Source organism: Salvelinus namaycush, chromosome 1 (assembly GCF_016432855.1).
Source record: "Salvelinus namaycush isolate Seneca chromosome 1, SaNama_1.0, whole genome shotgun sequence".
NCBI classification, from domain to species: domain Eukaryota; kingdom Metazoa; phylum Chordata; class Actinopteri; order Salmoniformes; family Salmonidae; genus Salvelinus; species Salvelinus namaycush.
Genome location: NC_052307.1, coordinates 27162114 through 27185391, shown reverse-complemented (window position 1 = coordinate 27185391; position 23278 = coordinate 27162114). Strand labels below are relative to the sequence as shown.

At 41.9% G+C, this 23278-nt stretch overlaps 3 protein-coding genes across 3 annotated transcripts; 1 reads left to right on the top strand and 2 right to left on the bottom strand.

Annotated features, from left to right (window-relative positions):
- Positions 1 to 10298: 10298 nt before the first annotated feature.
- On the bottom strand, positions 10299 to 12400 carry LOC120021716 (general transcription factor II-I repeat domain-containing protein 2-like). The gene has a single exon (XM_038965596.1). The coding sequence runs from the start codon at positions 12275 to 12277 to the stop codon at positions 10466 to 10468; it is 1812 nt and encodes a 603-aa protein (XP_038821524.1). The 5' UTR covers positions 12278 to 12400; the 3' UTR covers positions 10299 to 10465.
- A 2538-nt stretch (positions 12401 to 14938) lies between these two features.
- gtf2h3 (general transcription factor IIH, polypeptide 3) lies at positions 14939 to 19097 on the bottom strand. The gene is made up of 13 exons (XM_039002349.1): positions 19048 to 19097; positions 18622 to 18701; positions 18412 to 18518; positions 18142 to 18287; positions 17967 to 18029; positions 16875 to 16904; positions 16716 to 16744; positions 16551 to 16625; positions 16413 to 16466; positions 16261 to 16329; positions 16021 to 16156; positions 15887 to 15923; positions 14939 to 15765 (listed from the first exon to the last, which is right to left on the bottom strand). Exons 1-13 carry the CDS (start codon positions 19061 to 19063, stop codon positions 15696 to 15698), a joined length of 912 nt encoding a protein of 303 aa, XP_038858277.1. The 5' UTR covers positions 19064 to 19097; the 3' UTR covers positions 14939 to 15695.
- A 458-nt stretch (positions 19098 to 19555) lies between these two features.
- On the top strand, positions 19556 to 23197 carry LOC120021547 (translation initiation factor eIF-2B subunit alpha-like). Its single transcript, XM_038965372.1, has 9 exons — positions 19556 to 19930; positions 20157 to 20258; positions 20475 to 20611; positions 20792 to 20908; positions 21021 to 21133; positions 21239 to 21307; positions 21521 to 21596; positions 21706 to 21831; positions 22993 to 23197. The coding sequence occupies exons 1-9, from the start codon at positions 19918 to 19920 to the stop codon at positions 23146 to 23148; spliced, it is 909 nt and encodes a 302-aa protein (XP_038821300.1). The 5' UTR covers positions 19556 to 19917; the 3' UTR covers positions 23149 to 23197.
- The last annotated feature ends 81 nt before the right edge of the window (positions 23198 to 23278 follow it).

The window sequence follows — 23278 nt, the reverse complement described above, 5'->3', positions numbered from 1 at the left end:
CCCCCCGCGTTCAGCCAATAACATATCAACCGCGATTCTATTTTGAAATGCCATCAGGGACGTAGCTGCCAATTGTCCATGGACCGCCTCGAAGCCTTGTTGAGTCCAATTGCCCAGTTTCTGGACATTAAAATGAATATAGTTAATTCTGTCCACATTTTTATTAACTGTACACCACCAACAGACAGAAGATTCAAACCCAGCTGTCACTTGGTCCACCAGTTTATATTCATCTGGCACCCCCTAGGGACACCAATAGCATCAATGTAAGTTGAGTCGTAAATGAGCAAGGACCAAAAAGGAGACCACTCCAATAACTACATCTGGAGTGGCCAACCACACATCAGTAACCCAAAAAACGAGAATATGTTAAACCCTCAGGTCCATCCCTCTATACAACCTGTACCAGGTGGGCTCGTCGCCACCCGGGAACTTCAAACCTTCACAATAGGGAGGACAAACATCACTTTTTATTCATTCAACATCATCATCTACAGCAAACCAAGGGTCCTCCTCTGTCAGCCCACTCTCCTGCGGAAGCTTGTTTTCGTATCAGCCTCTCCAACTGGAGCATCAAGCAACGGCATCATACCAGAGGCCCCTTACACATCTGTAACAAACTTCTTCAAACAAGGTATGATACAGGCAACACAGAAATGAAAAACAACAACTAGTGTCAGAAATCCAATAATCATCATTGCAGTGTACTTACCAAAACAACCACCCAGCCAGGGGAACAGTCCACTCTCCTCCACACCTGCAAGACCCTCCATCTCCACTGATAACCTTGCCAACCCACTCAGAGCTTTTGAAATGCTCCCATCCGGACTAGTATTGTTAGGAACAAACGTGCAACACTGTTCTACAATCTTTTTACATACACCTCCCTGGTTGGCCAAACTTATGTCCAGTGTTAGTCTATTGTGTCTACTGGTTTTAGAGGTAGCATCCAATTGTTCAGCCATCCCTGTAAGTGCTGTGTGGGTGTGTTTAACAAATCATCATTAATTATAGTAGATATAAATGATCCAGACCTTTTGTTTTAGCATCAACAATAGCTGGGCCAATGATGGGCATCAGATGCCACAGGCCATCATTCCTGTTTAATGTCTGGAATTCGTGGGGGACCCCTATTGGGACCCCCAACAGGTTGGTGTGCATGTTATCTGTACCCTCGGACCAAGGAGCGTCACGTTTCTGCCGTCTCCTGGGTTGGTCCCAAGCCTCTGTGTCATGTGCAGCTCCCAGAAGTTAATTAGCTATAACCTCAATAATAGGCAATGGTGGTATCAGACTGGCCAAAACACATGTGCAATGACAATTTCCTTTCAAAAATGGGGTCAACCGCCTGGCAGGTCCACACATCCACCATACATCAGCAACACCTCTAGTTAATAGTGGCATTAGTGATGCAGGTAATAGTAGGGAGCCTCCCATAGTCTATACCCCTACCTGTACCAGTGATATAGCTGTTATATCCCCCATATGCCTTAACTCCCCACGGTACCTTCTGGGGAGGGACTTCTGGGAACACAAGACTCAGAGTTTTACACAGAGTTGAATTTGGCTTGAACTTTCCAATATGCACATCCAACCTTCCCCATTACTTAGGACAAATGGGTGAGCAGCCAGAATAGGTCTGGCATGCCCACATACGACACAGTCCTTTCTATTAAGTGTTTTGTAGGCCAACCACATATTCTCCCTTTCCTCATAACCAGTTTCAGTCCCCAAATGTTCACTATCTGAGCTGTCTTTTATATTTATTATCTGTACCGGATTGGAGAGCTTAGGTGGTGGTGTGGGACTTGGTCTTGAAGTGGTGGAGGAGGCCGGCTGAACCCTGGTCTGTTGGAACTGGTGGTGGTTCTGGCGGTACTGTGATAGTATCATCCCCATCGTATCCCAAACAGACAGCTCAGGACCCCAAGCAGTCCTGTAAAGCCCCACCCTCTCCCAGAGAACACATCATCAGCCAGAGATCAAACAACACTTTCACTTCTATGAACGTACACAGTGTTGAGAGGTCGGGGTCAGGGATTCTTCATTAAGGAGTTGATCCCCGAGCTCTATTAGCAACGGTTCTTCTCCTTAACTCTGTGATCATTCGGCAGTGTCAGTGTGTCTCACCCTCCAAGTGCGATATGCCCCCAGGTCGAGTGATTCACCTTCTCCCTTAATTCACCTGCAATGCATAAACTCTTGGACATACAGGTTTGGTTAACAAACAGTTTCTCATTTGTTCTTTCTGATTATATATTTAACTTCTATGCCTATTTTTTAGCTAGAAATTTTTAATTAAGTTTATTATCCAATAGGCCCATCCTATCCTAGACCACAATGTACCCTCCCCCGTTTGATACCTGGCTCTGGCCAGGTATCAACCTTACCTACTCTAAATAATGACTTAGTACATCATATTATAGGAACGTCCCTTTTATTCGCCGCATATCCAATTCTCCCTTGGGCGTACATTCATATCTATTCTTTTCCAATTCTCTGTCAAGTGACTTATCTACTTTGAAATGTATCTGTGCTGCTTATATATGTTAAACCCTTTCTCTCCTATCTTATTTCACAGCCTACCTTGCTCATTTCCTGGTCCACCCTCATCACCCTGCTCTCAAACCTTCAAGGTCTCAACAGTGCGGGGTAGACCCCTCTGTCTGCCTTTTTTTTTAAATAATATTCAATAACAACTATGTGTTCCTTTGCAATATTAACTAAGTGTCTCACTGTTTTGACTTTTTCTGAAATCATGGATTTAAAAATAACAACATGTCTTATAGTGTCAATCTCTAAAGTCCTTACATAACCTTAATTAACCTATCTCTATCTTCTAATGGCCAATACAAATGCTAACCTTATGGTCAATAGTTATAAACTTTATTATAATCAATTTACCTCAAAACTAGTATCCCAAATGACACAAATTCATTATTCTCACTACATTTCCCCGTGAGTGATCAAGTCACCGGAAAATGCAACGAAAACAGAAAATAGATCAAAAGGTTACACCTACATTCGTGTTCCATACCATATCCAGACATACCAAAAGAACCCTTTATCTTCTCAAAGTCCCTTGCCTAAATAAAACTCAGAAAGTAAAACTCCTATTCCAATATGAGTGTATTCATTTAAGATATTTTGTCTCTGGGAACACGGAAACCCTTATCCTAAACATTTACTACAAAAACAAAATTATGTCACCAGCATTCAACCAGGCTCCCCGTCGGCTGGGAGACCGTTGAGTGCTGCAATACTGCCATCTTCTGTCCATTCTCTGCACAGCTCTCCACCCACTCTTATTCAACCTTCTCAATTTGAGCCATATTAGTTTCTTATTTTAACTGTTGTTTTACAAATTTTTGATTTTTCTTGATCTGTTATTACCTAGTTAGACTAGAGTGTCCGTGACATACATCCATGGGGATCCGGTTATAGTTATTCTATTAACCATGTGAAAGTGCCCAGGGACACCCCAAATATCAATAGGAATATCACAAATAAGGGGCCAGATATCCCTAGCCTTGCCCAGGGAGGGAGAAATGTCCCTCTAACTGGGCGAGGTTTCTTTTTGCAGGGGAGGCGGAGTTTGATGCCGCATCCCCTGAGTCAGGAATGTCTTAATTTAAAATCGAATTTAGCTGTTTAATTCAGCTCTGACTTCTGTCAGTGTTCTAGAAGGGATTGGGGCTGGAGTGCAATGTGTGAGGTGGTTCCAAGGTGCGCCTGATTTACCTTTGACCTGGACTGAGTGTGAAGTAACCTCCCTCACTTCGTACAGTCCAGTCCACCTGGGTTCTAGCCACTTTCTCTTGTGGACTTTAACCCCACCCAGTCACCAATTTTTACCTTCAGTGGTGCCGGATCTCCCGTCAGCTTCCCCGTTGGACCTTGTGAATCTGTGTGGAGAGAGCTGCAGAAAGTTCCGTCAATTATCAGACATTACAATTTGTTGTACATCAAGGGCGGGCATATGACCTCCCTCTCTTGGTGGACCAAGCATGACTCCTCCAGCCATTGTCTCATGAGGAGAGAGGTGGGTGCCTGCACCTGGAGAGGCTCTCATGGCCAGCAACGCCAGGGGCAGGACTTCAACCCAAATCAACTTCAAACCTGCACATACATTTGATTGGCGCGTTCCACGAGACTTATGAGATTGTGGCCTGTACACTAACCCAAACTTGTGCACAATACCCAATCTTTCCTCCACCTGTCTCAGGTGTTGGTTACTGAAATGGGACCCGTTTGTCGGATCTGATTTGCCTTAGAACTCCATACCTTGGTATGAGTTCGGTTTGGAGCCACTTAATGACCGATTTTGCATCCTCCCTTGCTGTTGGTATTGCCTCAACCCATTTAGAGAACCTGTCTACCATAACTAACAGGTACCTTTTTCCATTTGTCACATTGTCTTGCCCCATATCTGTGTAATCTATGCTAATGTCCTGAAAACAAGCATTTGGGACTGGGTATGAACCCATGGGCGTTTGATATGGTTTCTTTGGATTGTGGCTACCACAAATGCTACACTCGTCACAGAACAAATCTGTCATATCTTTCATGTGGGGGTGCCACCAGATGTGGGACACTTTCTGTAAAGTCTTCAGTTTGCCTTCGTGTGTGGGCCCATGAGCTTCTCGTATTAGTTCTGGACAGAGGTTTGCAGGGGCCACTAGTCTGCCATCATGGCATCTCCACAGTTCATCAGGTCCTTTGGTGGCCCCTTTCTGTCCCCATACTGAGTATTCATAGTGTCCCGCTGAAAACTGGAGTTATTTTATGTGTTGCCCTGTGAGCTCAGTCCGAGCTGGTTGGATCTGAAGTATCATTTGTCTCGGGGTGTATCCACCAGCTTTCTTGGCTACTTTGTCAGCTGCACCATTTCCCTCGCTGACTCTGTTTTTCAGTTGTTGATGTCCTTTATGGTGAAGTTGCGTCTAACCCATTGTGTTTCATCAGTATGGACTGCTCCATGAGCATACGCTGAGTCGGTGTAGATGTTTAAAGTCTTTCCTTCAGCTCTTTCCAGAGCTTGTGTCAACCCTATGATTTCAGCTAACTGGGCTGATGCAGGTGTGTGATGATGGCAGATTCCAAAGTCACATGTGATCTATCCGGGAGCTGCTGCACCACTGCGTATGCTGCTATGTTCCCTTCCTCTCCTCTATAGCAGCATCCATCTGTGTATAACCATAGGTCCGGGTTGGTGAGTGGTTCGTTCCCCAGGTCAGGTCTCAGTTTCAGTTCTTGTGCAGCTCTTTCTGCACAGGAGTGGGGCAGACCTTCTTCAGCATTGAGTGCGTCTGCCATGTTTTTGTCAGTGTTGACAAATGTGATGTGTGATTGTGTGCATTTATTCTGGATTTTCGTTTTCCTTTCAGCGCTGAACGTGAATTCTTTGCTCATCAGATATGCTGCAACCCCATGGTGGGTGTGTATTTCCAATGGATGGCACATTACCAAATGGGCTGTTTTTTCAATAGCTTTTGCCACTGCAGCTACATACCTGGAACATGTGGTTTGTCCTACTTCGATGTGGTCCAATTTGGAGGAGTGATACATCAACACTCTACTCTCCCCCTCTTAGTCTAGGGGCGTATCCTCGTCCCCTATTGGCCAGAAACTGGCTTTGGGCCGGGGTTATTGGGTGCGGACACTGTCGCACCATGTGCCCAGCTTGTTTACAATTATGACAGCTTCCATAAGATCCAGAGTACCTCTGGGGCTGTCCCCATGTGGGTGAATAGTTTGATTGTGGTAGTGGGTAGTAGGGTTGTAGAGGTGGTTCCGACGAAGGGTATGGCTGAAGCGGGTAGGCATACGGCAGTTGGAATGGCTGCTCCTGGGGTGGGTGTATAGATGGTCCCTGCTGGGTGAAGATGGGTAGTTGTTGTTGCTGTATCATTCGGGAAACAGTTTTTTCAATAATTTGTGAGATTTCTTGTTGGTCTTCAGCCACCATCTGTTTCTTGGGTTTCTCTCCTTTCTGGGCCTCTTTCAATTGTAGTTTCAAAAGTTGTACCTGTAGGGACTGGATTTGTGTTTCAGCCCCTCCCTTATCCTTATTGTATTGGGTGATGTGGTGATGCACATGGGAGTTGAACTGAGCCTGGGGAAGTGCCATTAACCCCACAGTGCCCCTGAGATGGGTTGGGGCCGATGGGGCTGCTGTGGTGGTAGGTGGGGCGTCATTATTGTTGGGCCTGCCCTCTTTGGTGTCAGTTGGTGCTCCAGTGACCACCCCCATCATATCAGGTTTCCTGTAAGGGAGTGCTCTCCTCATTTCTTCAATCGCCCACATGCCTATTTTCAGCTCAGCCTCTGCTCTTTCCCTATGCTTTGTTCCTTCCTTTTTATTCATTGAATTTGTGTTTGGGGACGATAGTCGTGGCCATTTTGTCGTTAAGCTATGTCTGGGTCTATTCTATTTTGGTGCGCTTAGCCCGTCACTTGATCGAAACCAGCGATGTAATTTCCGTATCTTCAGTAAATTATTTTCCCGTTTTCCAACAATATTTCAGCTATATCCTTTGGAACAGTATACTAATATATTCACGCGCTCCTTATATAATTGGAATGACAATTTTAGGTACTACTATTCAAAAATTATTATTGCTTTTCGCTTATTCAATTAATTAAATACTTTGGCAAAATATTTCAGAACTGTCCTTTCGGTACAATATACTAATGAATTCAAGCGCTCCTGATATAATTGGAATGACAATTATAGGATCTTTTATTCAAAAATTATTATTGCTTTTAACTTTTTCGATTAATTTGAACTTTTTCGATTAATTAAATACTTTGCCAAAACATTTCAGAAATTTCCTTTGGGGACAATATACTAGTATATTCTAGCGCTTCTAAAATAATTGTCAAATTAATTCTAACCCTTAAGGATTTACCAACAGCACGAGAGGGAAAAATCAGGTCAACTTCTCAACAGAAAATAACTGCTTCACAGTAGACTCGGCGGTCACTTCAACACAGCCTCAACTTAGGATATGGCTAATTAGTAGCAATCGGTCTCGTGGAACGTTCAATCACTCACATTAATTTGGAGAGTTTCAGGTTTAATACCATTACTCCTAGTTCAAGCTTAGATTTATCACCGATGCTCCTAGTTGAAGAATATTTCGACTAGTCCCAGATTACTAATGCAACTTGAATCCCGATATGCCAAGCTTAGATTTATCACCGATGCTCCTAGTGGGGTGCCATTTCCACTAGCCCCAGATTACTAATACGACTTGAACAGACTACATTACATTTCAACACTTTGAGTTTCAGGTTTAATACCATTACTCCTAGTTCAAGCTTAGATTTATCACCGATGCTCCTAGTGGGGTGCCATGTCCACTAGCCCCAGATTACTAATTTGACTTGAACAGCATCAAGCTTAGATTTATCCCCGATACTCCTAGTTGAAGAATAATTCAACTAGTTCCAGATTACTAATTCGACTTGAACAGCATCAAGCTTAGATTTATCCCCGATACTCCTAGTTGAAGAATAATTCAACTAGTTCCAGATTACTAATTCGACTTGATTTTATACTTCGCAAATATCTTTACACAATGCCTTAGATTCTAAACAATTCCACATAAATTTAGCAACAATTCACACTCACCACAGTACTTCTGATCATTGAATTTAGATATTGGCTATAATACAATATACAGATTTTGATTAAACAGGCATCTGCTCACCTTTAGTTTCGAGCTCTTTTGATCAGTTTCCTGGGTGAGTTGAATCGCGATTCTCCTTTAAAACAGGTCACCTCTCCTTCTGGAATCTTTCTCCCACGCGTCTCCTGTCTGATCAACTTTCTATTGGACCGAAATCAAAGATGTCTTAACCATCCTCTGCTTACCAAGTTTCTGTTGATAAAACGTTTACTGGAGACAGGAGAACAAGTGGAGACATAGGACGAGGTGGATATTTGTATAATAAGGCCGTTTTATTCAAGTGTAAAGATATCAGGCAAAAGCGTGCACGGCCCCTTTCTGTCTGATTCTTATGGAATCGTCGGAGAAGAGAGAGTAGTTTAAACAGTTGTACAGTTTTATATAGGCAACAAGCAAAGTAGGTTGATCTGGTAGTCTGGCCTTCCGATTGGTCTATCTGGGTCGTGGGTTGTCCTGTCCGGGCCTGATGTCAACGTTCCATTGGTTCCTGAGATAGTTCTTTGTTTTGTGCTCCAACCTTGAGTTGTGTGTGTCTGTGATTGTCATGGGGGAGGGGAGTTGTGTGCATGTTGTGTCAACTATAGCTAATGTTGAGAAGTTGTTAAAACAAGTTACCAATATCTAATACAATTTCTTACACTATAAAGAACGGACGTGTTTTTACCATGGTATGTTTACCTTTATTTAACTAGGAAAGTCAGATAAGAACAAATTATTATTTACAATGACGGCCTAGGAACAGTGCCCCTTGTTCAGGGGCAGAACGACCCTGTCGGCTCGGGGATTTCGGTTACTGGCCCAACGCTCTAACCACTAGGCTACCTGCCGCCCCTTATACAATGGTATAGTCTGAATCATGTAAATGTAACATGGTTTTAGCCTTGAAGTATGTTGGTACTATGGTACTGCCATGCACCTAAATCATACCATGGTATAGATGTGGATCATGAAAATACAATGGTTTTAACCTGCATTATACATTCTACCAGGATAACGCACAATTATGATAAATGGTACCCAAAATTATAATATGGTATCATTTTTATTAATTGTGCGTTAACATTATACAATGGCAGTATAATGCATTAAATAAATAAACCCCCCAAAGTCAAAGGACGTTGGATGGTATTATATTGTTGGATTTATATACCAGTATGGGCAAGATTCTGATGAAGTCAGAGGCATGCTACTATTGTTGGTCCTAGTTTGTCTGTAACATCTAAGACAAAGGGAACTAGTTGATGTGAAAAATGGTAATGTTTGGGTTCCCTGTGTTTCCAAACTGAAATGTTGGACAGTGTGAGATATATGGTCGCGTAATCTTTGGGATTTTGTGATCGATCATTTACAGTATTTAAAGTCATGGGGTGTTGTGCTTGTCCGCCCACAGAGAGAGCCGCTCGCTCTAGTGGTTGCTTCACGCACTCTCTCTACAGTGGCTCTCGCGCTCAGTGTTGCCATGTTCGCAGTTTTCTTGCAAAATTGGGAAACGATGTCGCCGGTTTAAATGTATTGGTTGCGGGTATATGGGCTATTTCTAAGTTGCACCGCGGCCGCCATGGCATTTCTCTTAATTTTTTATTTTATTTCACTGTGACCTGCTGCTGACTGTCAGGCAGTGAGGCAGGCAGTTGCTGAGTGGTGGGGAGAACCGGAGGAGTGTGTGTGTTGAGCAAGAGGTGTGAGAGCACGTGCACACGTTGTGACAACTTTTTTACCAGTTGTAGGTAGGCTATTTAGATTGTCATTATGATTTCGAGATCCTCTGTCCAATTTTCATAATTCTAACTCTCCTGTCTGATTTATCAATAGTTATGCACATGATTACAAATGGCTCATTCATCCCCCCTCCACAGGTCGTTGCTGTAAATGAGAATGTGTTCTCAGTCAACGTACCTGGTAAAATAAGGGTAAAATAAAAATAATAAAAATAAACATGCACAAAGGGGATTTATTTACAATTATAAACCTGGTTCGAGCCCTGAAAGCTGTGGTATAATAGACCATATACCACAGGTATGACGAAACATTTACATTTTACTGTTCAAATTACGTTGGTAACCAGTTTATAATAGCAATAAGGCACCCCAGGGGTTTGTGGTATATGGCCACAATATAGCTGTATCCAAGCACTCCAGGTTGCGACGAGTTTAAGAACAGCCCGTGGTATATTGGCTATATACCCTACCCCCTTGTGCCTTATTGCTTAATCATAGCAGTCAAACGAGTTAAATCAACATCCATTGATGAAAAATGATCTGGTCACTTTAATAAGGGTGATTTATCTTTTCTCTTGCAACATATTTAAATTTGTTAATTATGTCATAGCTTGCAATAATTATTATTTAGAGCAGGGGTGTCAAACTCAAATACCCAGTGGGCCAAAATGTAAAACCTGAACAAAGTCGCGGGCCAACATTGAACAAATGAACCTTTTAATATGGACCCAAACAAGTTTTGCTTTAACATTGAATATGGAACAAGCATCGCTTATTACCATACAATATATAATTTAATAGTGGAGACATGCAAAATCGAATTTCAAATGAAAAAACACATCAATGGCATTCATTTATTAAATAAATAAAATTTAAATAAAAATCGTATGCCTCTTTTCTATTTGCAGCCTTCTGATTTAAATACCAAAATAAACTTTTTCCACTGGCTAATAATTTTACAAATAAAATGATAATAAATCAATCAACCATTCAAGCCCATGCCTTGTAGCAAGAAAAAGTGCACAAAGAAAACGTTAATTATTGCACACTGATCTAATCTGATGTGCCCAAGCCAGATACCTGGCATCTCTTCTTGGATGCTAGTTCATCAATGTCTGGGCTCAGGCTCTGAGCTGAAGAAATCCTCAGTATCGAGCGAAGGTGTTCATCAGTCAGACGTCTCCTGTGAGTTGTTTTGGTCATCTTCATCGAGGAGAAAAGTTGCTCGCATAGATAAGTGCTGCCGAACATGGAGAGCATCTGAGCAGCTTGGGTGCGGAGCTGAGGCATTGTGTCAGGGATGAACCGTGGAAACTGTGCGGCGCCCACAGCATCATACTTTGACTTCAGCGTGTCGTTGCACTGGAGTTCAATCAGCTCCATTTGGATGTTGGTTGGTGCATTTTCCACATCAACTGCGAAGGGATTACTAAGCAGTTCAAACCTACATTTCTGGACATCGAAGTCGGCAAATCGCCGGCTAAACTCAGCGGCGAGAACACTGAGTTTTTCAGCAAACTGTGCGCATGGGAACACGGCGGTAGAGATCTGCGCTTTTATGGTTTGGCAGCAGGGAAAATGGCAAGGGTTTCCTTGCAGCATCTGATTCTCCCACAGGCACAGTTTAGTTTTAAAGGCCCTCACTGCAGCGTACATGTCTGTGATGATGCGCCCCCGCCCCTGAAGCTGCAGGTTCAGCGCATCGAGATGGCTCGAGATGTCACAGAGAAAGGCCAGCTCACACAGAAACTTTTGCTCCCGGAGCTCTGCTGTATCCTTCCCTTTGGTTTCCAGGAATTTACATATTTCCTCACGCAGCTCGAAACATCTGTTCAGTACTTTTCCTCTGCTTAGCCATCTCACCTCTGTGTGATACGGCACGTCTGCGTATTCCGAACCACACTCCTCTAGAAAAAATTTAAACTGGCGGTGATTCAGACCTTTGGCTCTTATAAAGTTAACTACCTGTGTTACTGTGGTCATAACATGTTCCATCTTTAGGGCTTTGGCACACAGTGATTCCTGATGTATGATGCAGTGGTAAACAGTTAGCTCACCTGCACAGTTCTCTTCCCGCATCTTCTCCCGAACCATGTCCACCAGTCCACTCTTTTTACCGCACATCGCTGGCGCACCATCTGTCGTTAATCCAACGAGTTTATCCCACGGCAGCTTTATTTCAGTTACACATTTGGAAACCTCCTCAAAGATTTCCTTTCCTGTGGTTGTGCCATGCATTGATTTGAATCCCAATAGCTCCTCCGTAACACACAGATTTGAGTCCACTCCACGGATGAAGACTGACAGCTGAGCAGTATCAGATGCGTCGCAGCTCTCATCCACAGCGAGGGAGAACGCAACGAAATCTTTTCCCTTTTCCATCAGCTGGTCATACAGATTGGTGGCAAGATCACATGTGCGATCAGCTACTGTGTTCCTGCTCAGGCTCACGTTTGAAAATGCTTGCTTTTTCTCTGGGCATACGAGGTCACAAACTTTCATCATGCACTTTTTCACGAACTCTCCCTCATTAAAGGGCCGGGCTGATTTTGCGATCTCTGCTGCCACTATATAACTAGCCTTTACAGCAGCCTCACTTTGTGATGTGGCTTTTTTGAACATATTCTGTTGTGAAACCAAACTTCTTTTCATCTCCTCTACTTTCTGGCTCCTTTGAGTCATGTCCAGGTCCTTGTATTTGTCATGGTGTTTCGTTTCATAGTGTCGTCTAATGTTGTACTCCTTACTTACAGCCACGTTGACTCCACAAACAAGACAAACAGGTTTGTCTTTTACATATGTAAACAGATATTCTGCCTCCCACTTGTCCAGAAAGCTCCTGTTTTCTGCCTTTCTTTTCGCCATTTTTGGGAAGGGATAGCGCGCTAACAGTTGTAGCGTCTATGTTGCTATGACTACTGTCACAGAGGAGAGGGCGTTTCTGGGTCCTGTCCTGATTGGCGCGCGAAAACAACAGCAGAGCATTATGGGATATGTAGTATTAGCGGTGAATGCGCTGTATAATACCGGCGGGCCAGCTCTAGTAGTAATTTGGTATTGTCTCGCGGGCCCGCGGGCCAGAGTTTGACACCCATGATTTAGAGGAAACCCGAATGTTGCTTCTAACATCGTTACAAGTTACTATGATATTCCTTGGCTCGATAATTTAATGGAAAAGGATTTATTGTATAGATATGGCAACTCCTCTCTTGCTGTGAAAAAAAATTAATTGGGCAAGTTTTCAGGCCTTTTGTGTGGGTTTGAGTGGTCATGGGCTACACATTGAGCTTGACATGGCAACCCTGCTCGCGGTAGCCTGCCTAGCCAACTGAAACTGGAGAAGCGCCAGATAAACGAAATATTTTAAACGTTATCATCACGGTGAGCGAGTTATAAAGCATAGGATATGAAACACCAAGTTACGCGAAGTGTAATTATATAATTGTTATGATAGTTTAATTCATTTATAAACGTCCGTTAGCATAGAAGCTAACGTCGGCTAACCTCCAGTCAAGCTAACCTGCATGGCGACAGGACCAACGTCACTGCCATTAACGTTCACAGTGTAAACAAAGGGAAACGTTGTAACTTGCTGTTTTTTGGGTTATGTTGAGAATTACATGATAAAAATGTTTTTCTGCGATATCTTTTTACAACTATTTTTTTTAGTATGTTGGCCATTTATAATTGTGTAAGAGTAGCTAAGTCAGTTGAATGAGTGAGAGCCAACTGAAAACTGTATTGAAGAGAGAAGCACCAGATAAACTATTTCAAATCTTCAAGGTTTCAGACTCCTTTAATTCTCCCCACCATACCTTTTCCAGGCCCAAGGTTTAAGAGGGTGCACTACACAACTACACCATGTATGTTGTGGTTTTTCACTTTGAGCTAAGGGGGTTTAAGAGGGTAATGGCCTACGCTTTGCAATTGCAGAGCAAGTAGTCAATGTTGCATTATGTGAGTAACGTTACCATAAATTACTACGTTTTTGGTCACTTTACCCGAAAAACGGTGAGGAGACAGACCATCACAATACATTGTAAACAACTAGTTGGCTTTCGTTTCACTACATGCTGCTAGTACAAAACCATGGTATTTTTTTTTTATTGTACTACCATGGTTCATTGTTGTAAAAAAAAAAATGTGGTCACTACAATGGCAGGAAAAAACACGACATGACCAAAAGTATGTGGACACCTGCTTGTCGAACATCTCATTCCAAAATCATGGGCATTAATATGGAGTTGGTCCCCCTTTGCTGCTATAATAGCCTCCACTCTTCTGGAAAGGCTTCTCGCTGTTGGAACATTGCTTGCTTCCATTCAGCCACAAGAGCATTAGTGAGGTCAGGAACTGATGTTGGGCGATTAGGCCTGGCACGCAGTTGACGTTCCAATTCATCCCGAAGGTGTTCGATTGGGGTTGAAACTAGGACTCTGTGCAGCCAGTCAAGTTCTTCCACACCGATCTCGACAAACAATTTCTGTATGGACCTCGCTTTGTACATGGGGGCATTGTTATGCTGAAACAGGAAAGGGCAATCCCCAAACTGTTGCCACAAAGTTGGAAGCAAATAATCTAGAATATCATTGTAGGCTGTAGCTTTAAGATTTCCCTTCACTGGAACTAATGGGTCTAGCCCGAACCATGAAAAACAGCCCCAGAGCATTATTCCTCCTCCACTAAACTTTACAGTTGGCCCTAAGCATTTGGGCAGGTAGTGTTCTCCTGGCCCAGATTTGTCCGTCGAACTGCCAGATGGTGAAGCGTGAATCATCACTCCAGATAACGTTTCCACTGCTTCAGCGTCCAATGGCAGTGAGCTTTATACCACTCCAGCCGATGCTTTGCGCATGGTGATCTTAGGCTTGTGTGAGGCTATTCGGCCATTGAAGCCCATTTCATGAAGCTCCGGACTAACAGTTCTTGTGCTGATGTTGCTTCCAGAGGCAGTTTGGAACTCAGTAGAACGTGTTGACGATTTTTACTCGCTTCAGCACTCGGTGTTCCCGCTCTGTGAGCTTGTGTGGCCTACCACTTCGTGGCTGAGCCGTTGTTGCCCCTGGATGTTTCCACAATAACATCACTTACAGTTGACCGGGGCAGCTCTAGCAGAGCAGAAATCTGATTTGTTGGAAAGGTGGCATCCTATAATGGTGCCACGTTTAAAGTCACTGAGCTCTTCAGTAAGGCCATTCTACTGACAATGTTTGGCTTTGGAGATTGCATGGCTGTGTGTTCGATTTTATACACCTGTCATTTACAGGTGTGGCTGAAATAGCCGAATCTACTAATTTGAAGCGGTGTCCACATACTTTTGTATATATACACACCAAGGTACTGGTGCAAATACCATGATATTTTCCTGCCATGGCAGTACAAGGGAAAAAAAATTACCATGTCAGGAAATACAATGGTATTTTCCTGCCTAGGATAGTGACCGAAAAACCATGATAGTACCATGGTATTAAGGGGTAATAATCAGCTGCCTGCCTGATGACCACCACGGTAACTAGTGACGACCGATGACACTAGGAAAAACATTTTATTTAATCTTTATGGAATTAGTGTTCACTTAACAAATGGTAAGAGGGTATTGTAAAAAAATAAACAATTCAGAATGTTGGTATGAGTGGATGCAAAATTGTATTGGAATTTATATTAAGGAATATTAGGCCAGATTTATTGATTAACAAATTCTGTATTTAAAAGTATCAAAAACATGCATGTACAAATGGTGAGATGTGACATAAAAAAAATAAAAAAAATTGTAGCCATTATCTTTTGTGATCATAAACCCAGAGCCATATGCTGGATTCATGACGGAAACTCGGAACCTCAGAGTAAAAATGTACCTAGGTTATTTGTGTAGAGCTTCCCATTGGTTTATTCTGATACTGTCTGAGTGGGAAACTCGGGTATTATCGTATCCAAGTCAAACATGTCTGAGTTTCCTAGTTCCGACATGTCATGAATCAAGCATTAGCGCTTCCTAAACCATTGGTGGCCAACTCTGTTGTAGTGGTGGAGGCTTTTGTTCCTTTGTTATTTTGATTAGTTCAATCAGGTGTGTTACTGCTTGCCTGAAACAAAAACCTGCACCTACACAAGCCCTCTGTGTATTAGTGACCATCCACGGCCTAAACCAATATTTCCGCTTGACATAACCTGCGGTTTACCAAGGAGGGTGATTATACAGTAATACCTTACCAAAAGAAAACCGTGGTAATCTTTAAATAAAACTTTCCAATTACAAAAGGTCCATGTAGTGTTAATTTGCATGTCACGTTGATGGCTTGAGTTTCTTCTTCTTTGACTTCACCACCTGGGGCAATGGAATTTTGAAGGCAGTCCTACAAGGAAAAGGCATTTGAAGATGACTAAACACATTTGCACAGAAACAAAAATAATTACCACCTGTTCCTACTTCCCCTAATGTCTATTACAACAAGAGTAAAGGTCTGTAGTACTCACTCGCACGTTGTGCAGATGGGACTGAAGTTGCAGAATACTTCAAGAGAATAGGGTTTGTTCATTAGAAATTCAATTATTATACAACTGCAAATGTTCACAACTTTTATACAATGAGAAAACAAAACATAACTCACTTGACAAACACACTGAGCAGACATAACCAATCTCAATGAGGTTTCTGTGGCAAAAGCATGCTGCTCTGTAATCCACATGTACAGGAGGTGGCAGCACCAGTTGGGAGCGTTGGTCAGAGTCTGGCAGGAATACCCACTACAGGTAAAAGAGAATGTAACCAATATCACACAAAGCATAAGACATAAAAGATAAGACATAAAAGCTAATCAATTTTTATCTGATATCATTTTTATCCTCACCAGAAGATATTGTGCCAAGGCAATCTTCTGTGGTATCTTCAAGTACAATCCTCCAGTTATGTCACAGGCCTGTTAAGACAAATACAGTAGAAAATGGTGAACCTTCTGAAAATGTTTGTGCACATCTATATGATAAAGCAATCAAAACTTGCCTGTTGGAGGAGACCCGAGTCCGAGTCCAACACACAGGCGTCTATTAGGATGCTCTGTAACAAGACAAGACAAAATCGAGGCACAGTTTCTTCATTAAACATATGCTAAAGAAAGCGAAAGCTGAGAAGTAATTTTACCTGCTTCTGGGCAGCGAAGATCACATTCATGAAGTTCATATATTGCAAGGCACAGTCTTCTGCTGCTTTAACGACCTATTCCGCAAAAACACAAAACAAATATTCAAACCACACTCACCAAAAGAGTAAGAGACCCTTGTGAAACTGACTCCAGTGAGGTCTTACCAATATCCTTGACTTAATTTCTTGTCCGGCTAAAAAAAAGCAGGGAAACATATGACTGAAAACCATGACTGGTATAATGACCATTACAAAATTGTAAGATTAAATCTGATGGAATTTATTAACACTTTATTAACCTAGTAATTGAAATGCTCTGAATACCTTCCAGCTCCTTTGCGACTCTATGGATATCTGAATATTGAAAGTAAAAGAAACATACAAGCATCCAGCTCAAATTTGATGAGGGGGATTTTATTTATAAATCGACAAAACACCAACCAGCCATTTAAAAATAATTCAGTGGCTGCGCATCAAAGTTCTCTAGAACCCTCTTCCCGACAACTAAAGGTCTGAAGCTTCTGCGCATGTGCGTGATTCTCTACTTCACGCAGTTTCTGCTCTACTCATTCGGCTTCCCAGAGAACAGGCTACTCTGGCAAATGGTGCTCATTTAATAAAGTTGGATTAAAGCTGAATCAATGTCTGCAAGATCACACAATGACAGTATTCTGCACAACAGAACTGAATATATTAGCATAGTATAACGTTACTGTAAGACAAAAAAAAACACATTTATGATATTTTCCCCCTTATGATAGTGCGAATAGTCGTATTAAATACATTTTATAAGTGTGAAACGTCAATCAGTTTCATGGGGATATATATTTAGATGTTCTTGAGTTATCAAGTGTTGTTCTAAAGTAGCCTACAGGGTTGTCTTGAATTATGTACGGTGACTAAATTTAGAACAGATGGTGTTAAAGTAGCATACCTGTGTTTTGTTTCAATCAAAGCACATATTTTGCCTAGTGGCGCACGCTGTTGAGTTTTGACCACACGAGAGAAAAATGGGACCAGTCGCACAATCATCCTAAAATCTCATAAATTATAAAAATTTTATTTTCTTACAGTAATGTTATACTTTGCTATTATATTTGGTTCTGTTATGTTGACTACTGTCATTATGTGATCTTGCAGACATTGATTCAGCTTTGACCTAACTTTTTTAAATGAGCACCCCTCGCCAGAGCAGCCTATACTCCGGGAAGCTGAATGAGTAAAGCAGAGAATACCGCATATGTGCAGAAACTTCTGACCTTAAGTTGTCGGGAAAGGGTTCCAGAGACTCTGATGTGCAGCCTTGCCCAAAATAATTTCAGGGAAATTGATTAATATCTTCTCTAAGATGGTGATTATGCTGCTGTTCGAATGTAAATGCATTGTAATGATTAAGCATTTTAATGGAAAGGATACAGCAGAGAGCTTTAGCAAGTGATCCCGCCAATAGTGTGTCTGTCTGATTTCCCTTCACTTCAGCTGAAAAACATAACAAAAGTGAGGATCTTATAAGAGTACACAAAGAGAGTTGACAAACACTGCTAACTGTGTTATTGTTTGGCAATGCACAGGGAAATTATTCTGCACTTACTTCTTGACATGAGATTCTTGATCTCTTCTGCAATGAAGTCATTGGCAACTGACAATAGCTCATACTTGCCATCCCCACTTGTTGATGCATTGTCATCCCCATGACCATCTCCAGATTTCCAGAGCTTACAAGGATACAGAAAATGACTGCAGCATATGACAAGGAAGGAAGAGAGAGATTTGTAATTAGATTGGAACATAAAATCACCGGACAGAAACCAGCATTTATAAGTATTCTGTGTATCTACTAACAAGTGACAAGTTTGAGTACCTTTCCTGACAATGGCTGGCAATTATGGCCAGCTTGTTGGTCCTAGTCATGACCAGGTGGGAGTTACCCATCACCATGACTGCATCCAGACACTTGGACAGGGTGAACTAAGAAAGGAGAAAGACAAATCATGCATATCTCAGTATAATTTATTCTTTGAAGTAGAGGCTAACTCTGTAGACAATTGCACAATTAATAATAGTTAAATACCTGAGGTTCTCGATTAGCTTGCTGACCCCACCATATGGGATTGACATCCACAACAATGACCAGAAGACTGACTTCATCCTCTGCAGAAAAACACAGAAGTTAGCTTGACCGGTGGCTATTGTTGTTATGACAATAACTAACTTATGCCTTTTCTCATGCATTAATTTTATATCAGTGATTAGTACTACGCCAACGTTACTAATTGCTAGCTAGCTAGCTAGTGATTAGCACAAACTAGCCAATGTTAGCTAGCTAGCCAGCTATTTCATTCCTTCATAAAACTCATTCAGTGCCAGCAAGCTTGTAAGCCAATGTTTTCACTATATATATATATATATGTTACACTTCCAATGTTTTAACATATTCATTATTGTTTGAAATTATGATTTATTATGGTTAAATCTCTATTATGGTGAATTCACTTACCCGACGCCATCACCATAAGTTAACATTGCTAACTCCTCCAGCGTGCCCAAACTAAAGACCCGCCCATTTCTCCCTAAAACAACCAATAACAAATTAGTTGTACATCATCAAATTGCGACATCTGAAATTTATGCCGCGTTTAAAACACCTTGGAACTCGGAAATCTCTGACTTCCGAGTGTTCAAGACAACTTGGAACTTGGGGAAAAATGAGCTCGGACTGAGAAAAAGGTCCGTGCTATTCGAGGTCCCTGGGACGTCTCTATCCCATTGAAGCTTACATTTAACATGGTTAGGGCAGGGTTTCTCAAACTCGGTCCTCGAGTGCCCGTTTTGGTCTTTGCCCTAGCACTACACAGCTGATTTAAATAATAAACGAATCATCAAGCTTTGATAATTTGAATCAGCTATATAGTGTTTTTTTCCCCGAATGCCCAGTTGTCGTGAACGCACTGAAGTCGGAGAATTCCGAGTTCCCAGTTGTTTTGAACGCGGAATCCATCCCCCAAAATTAGCAAACATTTACCTTAAACCCAGTATAAGTGTGACAGAATTTGCAATTAAACGTATATTATTTGACGCAAATCAAGGATTGTCTTTTCTCAGTCCACAACGTAAGAAGCTACACTTGAAAGAGCATAATTCGCGTCAGAGGAGGAAAAACGTGGCTGTTTAATGAGCGCGAGCAAGTACACGACTAGTAGCTCGCTAACGTTAGATAGCTGGAGAACGAAGGACTAGGTAGCGTAGTTGTCAGCAAAAATCCATCTGGCACATACTAGGTTAGCTGGCTAGAAAGTTTATTCTACAAATATTCAGGTATCATCTGGCCGCTTTCTGCTTTTGTTGAGGTGTGGACTTGTTTGACAGAATGGACAAAGATGGTGAGGTTAGGTGTCATTGATGAACTTGATGAGTAGACATGCATCTCATATGGTCCCACATAGCAATATATACATAGTCTTGCCTGCAGTTGATTTCATGGGGGTTGTTTCCATGTATGCACAACACACTGTTCACTTTGTAGGGAGAGTGTAATCAAGTAGATTTGCACTTCTATATGGTTCATGTTTCCATATGACTGACTTGCCCATGGCCATCTCCTTTCAGAGCTGGTGGAGTACTTCAGGACACAAATGAGACAGGACCCTGAGGTACCCTCTGCTGTAGCAGCAATCCACACTCTCCTGGAATTCCTCAAAAGAAACCAAAGTCAGATTTACTTTCAGACAAGACATTACTTTTCTACCCTCCTTCACTTGTTATACTGTTGTGTAGTGAATCAAGAGGCAAATCTTTTGTCTGATGGTTACTGAATTCAAGATATTTTCCTCATCACTGCTGAAGGGTTGGCACTCGATTTGTCAATTATTAGCAAATAGACAAGTTGTGGTATTGATTGGCTGTGTGCTTTATGTCCCTGAGCAGGTGAGACCATCCTGGGCCTGAGAGAGAATCTGACCCAGACCATTGGGTGTCTGGAGGAGGCGGACTCCTCTGTAGCTGTCTCGTCTGGTGGCGAACTGTTCCTCCGCTTCATCAGCCTCACATCACTGGAGCACCCTGTGAGTAGAGGGCTATCACCTATCCCTCTTGCTGCAACACCTAGGCTACTCTTATACACTCCGAGCTCACTTTACCATGATTTTACATGTATTCAATGGTGAGAGTACCTTGAGTTGTACAACGTACCATCATGATTTGAGATGTCATTCTCAGAAGTGTTTTATTTGTCCCCCGAACAGGATCTCTCTCAATGCAAGAAAGTTATGGTAGAGAGAGGAGAGCTCTTTCTAAAGAAAATATCCCTTTCCAGGAGTAAAGTAGCAAAACTGTGCCACATCTTTATCAAGGATGGAGCTGTAAGTATTTCTATAGAATTTTGTTTTTTGAATGAAGTCTCAAACCTGCTTCACTGGAACACATGGTGATTCTGCCTCTGACAAACACTGTGTTCTCTATTGCCATTCACAGAAAATATTGACACACTCCTCCTCCCGGGTGGTTCTTAGGGTACTGGCGAGTGCAGCAGCCGACAAGAAACGCTTCATTGTCTACGTCACTGAGTCACAACCAGACTCTGCAGGGTGTGTGCTCAACACAAACGCATGCATATGTATAATACCAAACTAAGCAAACCCTAGAGAGGAACTTGAAAGAATATTCACAAGTATACTTTTGTCTCTTTCCAGACAAAAAATGGCAGACAAATTACGCAACCTAAACATTCCGGTCACAGTGGTTCTTGATGCTGCAGTGGGGTAAATATCAAAATCATTTCAGTTGAGTCTTGAAATTATATAAATAAATCAGATTGAGATCTCAGCTCAATCATACTATTTTTTTGAAGGACCTTAAAATTACTGTTTTAATAATACCCGCTTTTGATTTATACAGGTAGTCAATATGAAGGAAGCAGTCAGTGAAATCCATGTCTCTTATTACAGTTCTGAAAATAGTGTTTTTTATTAAAGGTATATCATGGAAAAGGTGGATCTGGTGATTGTGGGTGCAGAGGGAGTGGTGGAAAGTGGTGGCATTATCAACAAGGTACTGTGTATATTCTGAATTGGATAACACACCAATCAGACAATCTAATGTTTGTCTTTGGATGATACCATTTACAACATCATGGGTTGTTCTGCAACCCACTTGACAGATTGGCACCTATCAACTGGCTGTGTGTTCCAAGGCTCACAACAAGCCTTTCTACGTTGTGGCAGAAAGCTTCAAATTTGTCAGACTCTACCCTCTAAACCACCAAGATGTCCCAGACCGATTTAAGGTAATTGCACTAAAATATGGTCATTAACATTCATCTTTAATTTACAATCTGAGAATAGAAAGGTTCAGAACTTTTGTCAAACATTACAGCACAGTTAAAGTATATGGCAATTAGAAAATCAAAACTGGATGGTTTTCAGCGATAGATGGGAGTGAGGGTAGCACAAAACAAATACAAATTGAAAAAGATGACTAAATGTAAAATATACAGTTTCCGTAAAGTGTAGTATGTATGCGGAACAAAAATATAAATGCAACAATTAATGATTTTGAGTTAGAAGGAAATCAATCGAAAAAAAGTAGGCCCTAACCTATGGATTTCACATGAATGGGCAAGGGTGCAGCCATGGGTGGGACTGGGGAGCCACCCACTGGGGAGCCAGGCTCAGCCAGTCAGAATGAGTTTTTCCCCACAAAAGGGCTTTATTACAGACAGAAATACTCCTCAGTTTCATCAGCTGTCCGGGTGGCTGGTCTCAGACCATCCAGCAGGTGAAGAAGCCGGATGTGGAGATCCTGGGCTGGTGTGGTTACACATGGTCTGCGGGTTGTGTGGCTGGTTGGAAGTACTGCCAAATTCTGTAAAACGACAGAGGTGGCTTATCGTAGAGAAATTAACATTCAATTCTCTGGCATCAGCTCTGGTGGACATTCCTGTAGTCCGCATGCCATTTTCAAGCTCCCTCAACTTGAGACTAGTGGCATTGTGTTGTGACAACTGCACATTTGTCCTTTTGTCCCCAGCACAAGTTGCACCTGTGTAATGATCATGCTGTTTAATCAGCTTTTTGACATGCCACATCTGTCAGGTGGATGGATTTTCTTGCACAACATTTGAGAAATAAGCACTTCGTGCGTATGGAACATTTCTGGGATCTTTTATTTCAGCTCATGAAACATGGGACCAACACTTTACATATTGCATTTATTTTTGTTCAGTGTAGAAGCTAAGTATTGTTGTCCATTATTTTACTCTAATTAGGGGAGGTAGGATCAGAGTAAAATAAATTAAACATTTCAAATCTATGGGGGATTGGAAATGATGCAGACAATTACATTGATAGAACCCACAATATTAAAGCTGATCCACCCCTAAAAACAATTAAAGGTCATTGGGCTGTAGTTATGTGCTAACTTGTGGTCTCACTTTGCTCTCTCTCAGTATAAAGCAGACACTCTGAAGGCAGTGGAAGATTTAGCACAAGAACACCCCATGATTGACTACACACCGCCATCGCTTATTACACTTCTCTTCACAGACCTGGGGGTTCTCACTCCTTCCGCAGTCAGTGACGAACTTATTAAGCTGTACTTGTAAACCACCACTAGAATACAATAAACACCATCAAATGGATTCATTTAATTCAGATATGAACAAGTCACCTTTCAATATGCATATCACTAAACCCATAGTGAGTCTAGACATAATACAAAGATTTTATTATTAG

Excerpts from the sequence above, each read along its gene's own strand:
- LOC120021716 (XM_038965596.1), bottom strand. The coding sequence starts at position 12,277 with ATGGCGAAAAGAAAGGCAGAAAACAGGAGCTTTCTGGACAAGTGGGAG.
- gtf2h3 (XM_039002349.1), bottom strand. Across the intron at positions 16,905-17,966 it reads ACTTGCTAAAGCTCTCTGCT|ATATCCATAGAGTCGCAAAG; the intron begins GTATCCTTTCCA and ends TTCAATATTCAG. Across the intron at positions 16,467-16,550 it reads TCTTCGCTGCCCAGAAGCAG|AGCATCCTAATAGACGCCTG; the intron begins GTAAAATTACTT and ends GTCTTGTTACAG.
- LOC120021547 (XM_038965372.1), top strand. Across the intron at positions 21,134-21,238 it reads TCACAACCAGACTCTGCAGG|ACAAAAAATGGCAGACAAAT; the intron begins GTGTGTGCTCAA and ends GTCTCTTTCCAG. Across the intron at positions 21,832-22,992 it reads ATGTCCCAGACCGATTTAAG|TATAAAGCAGACACTCTGAA; the intron begins GTAATTGCACTA and ends GCTCTCTCTCAG.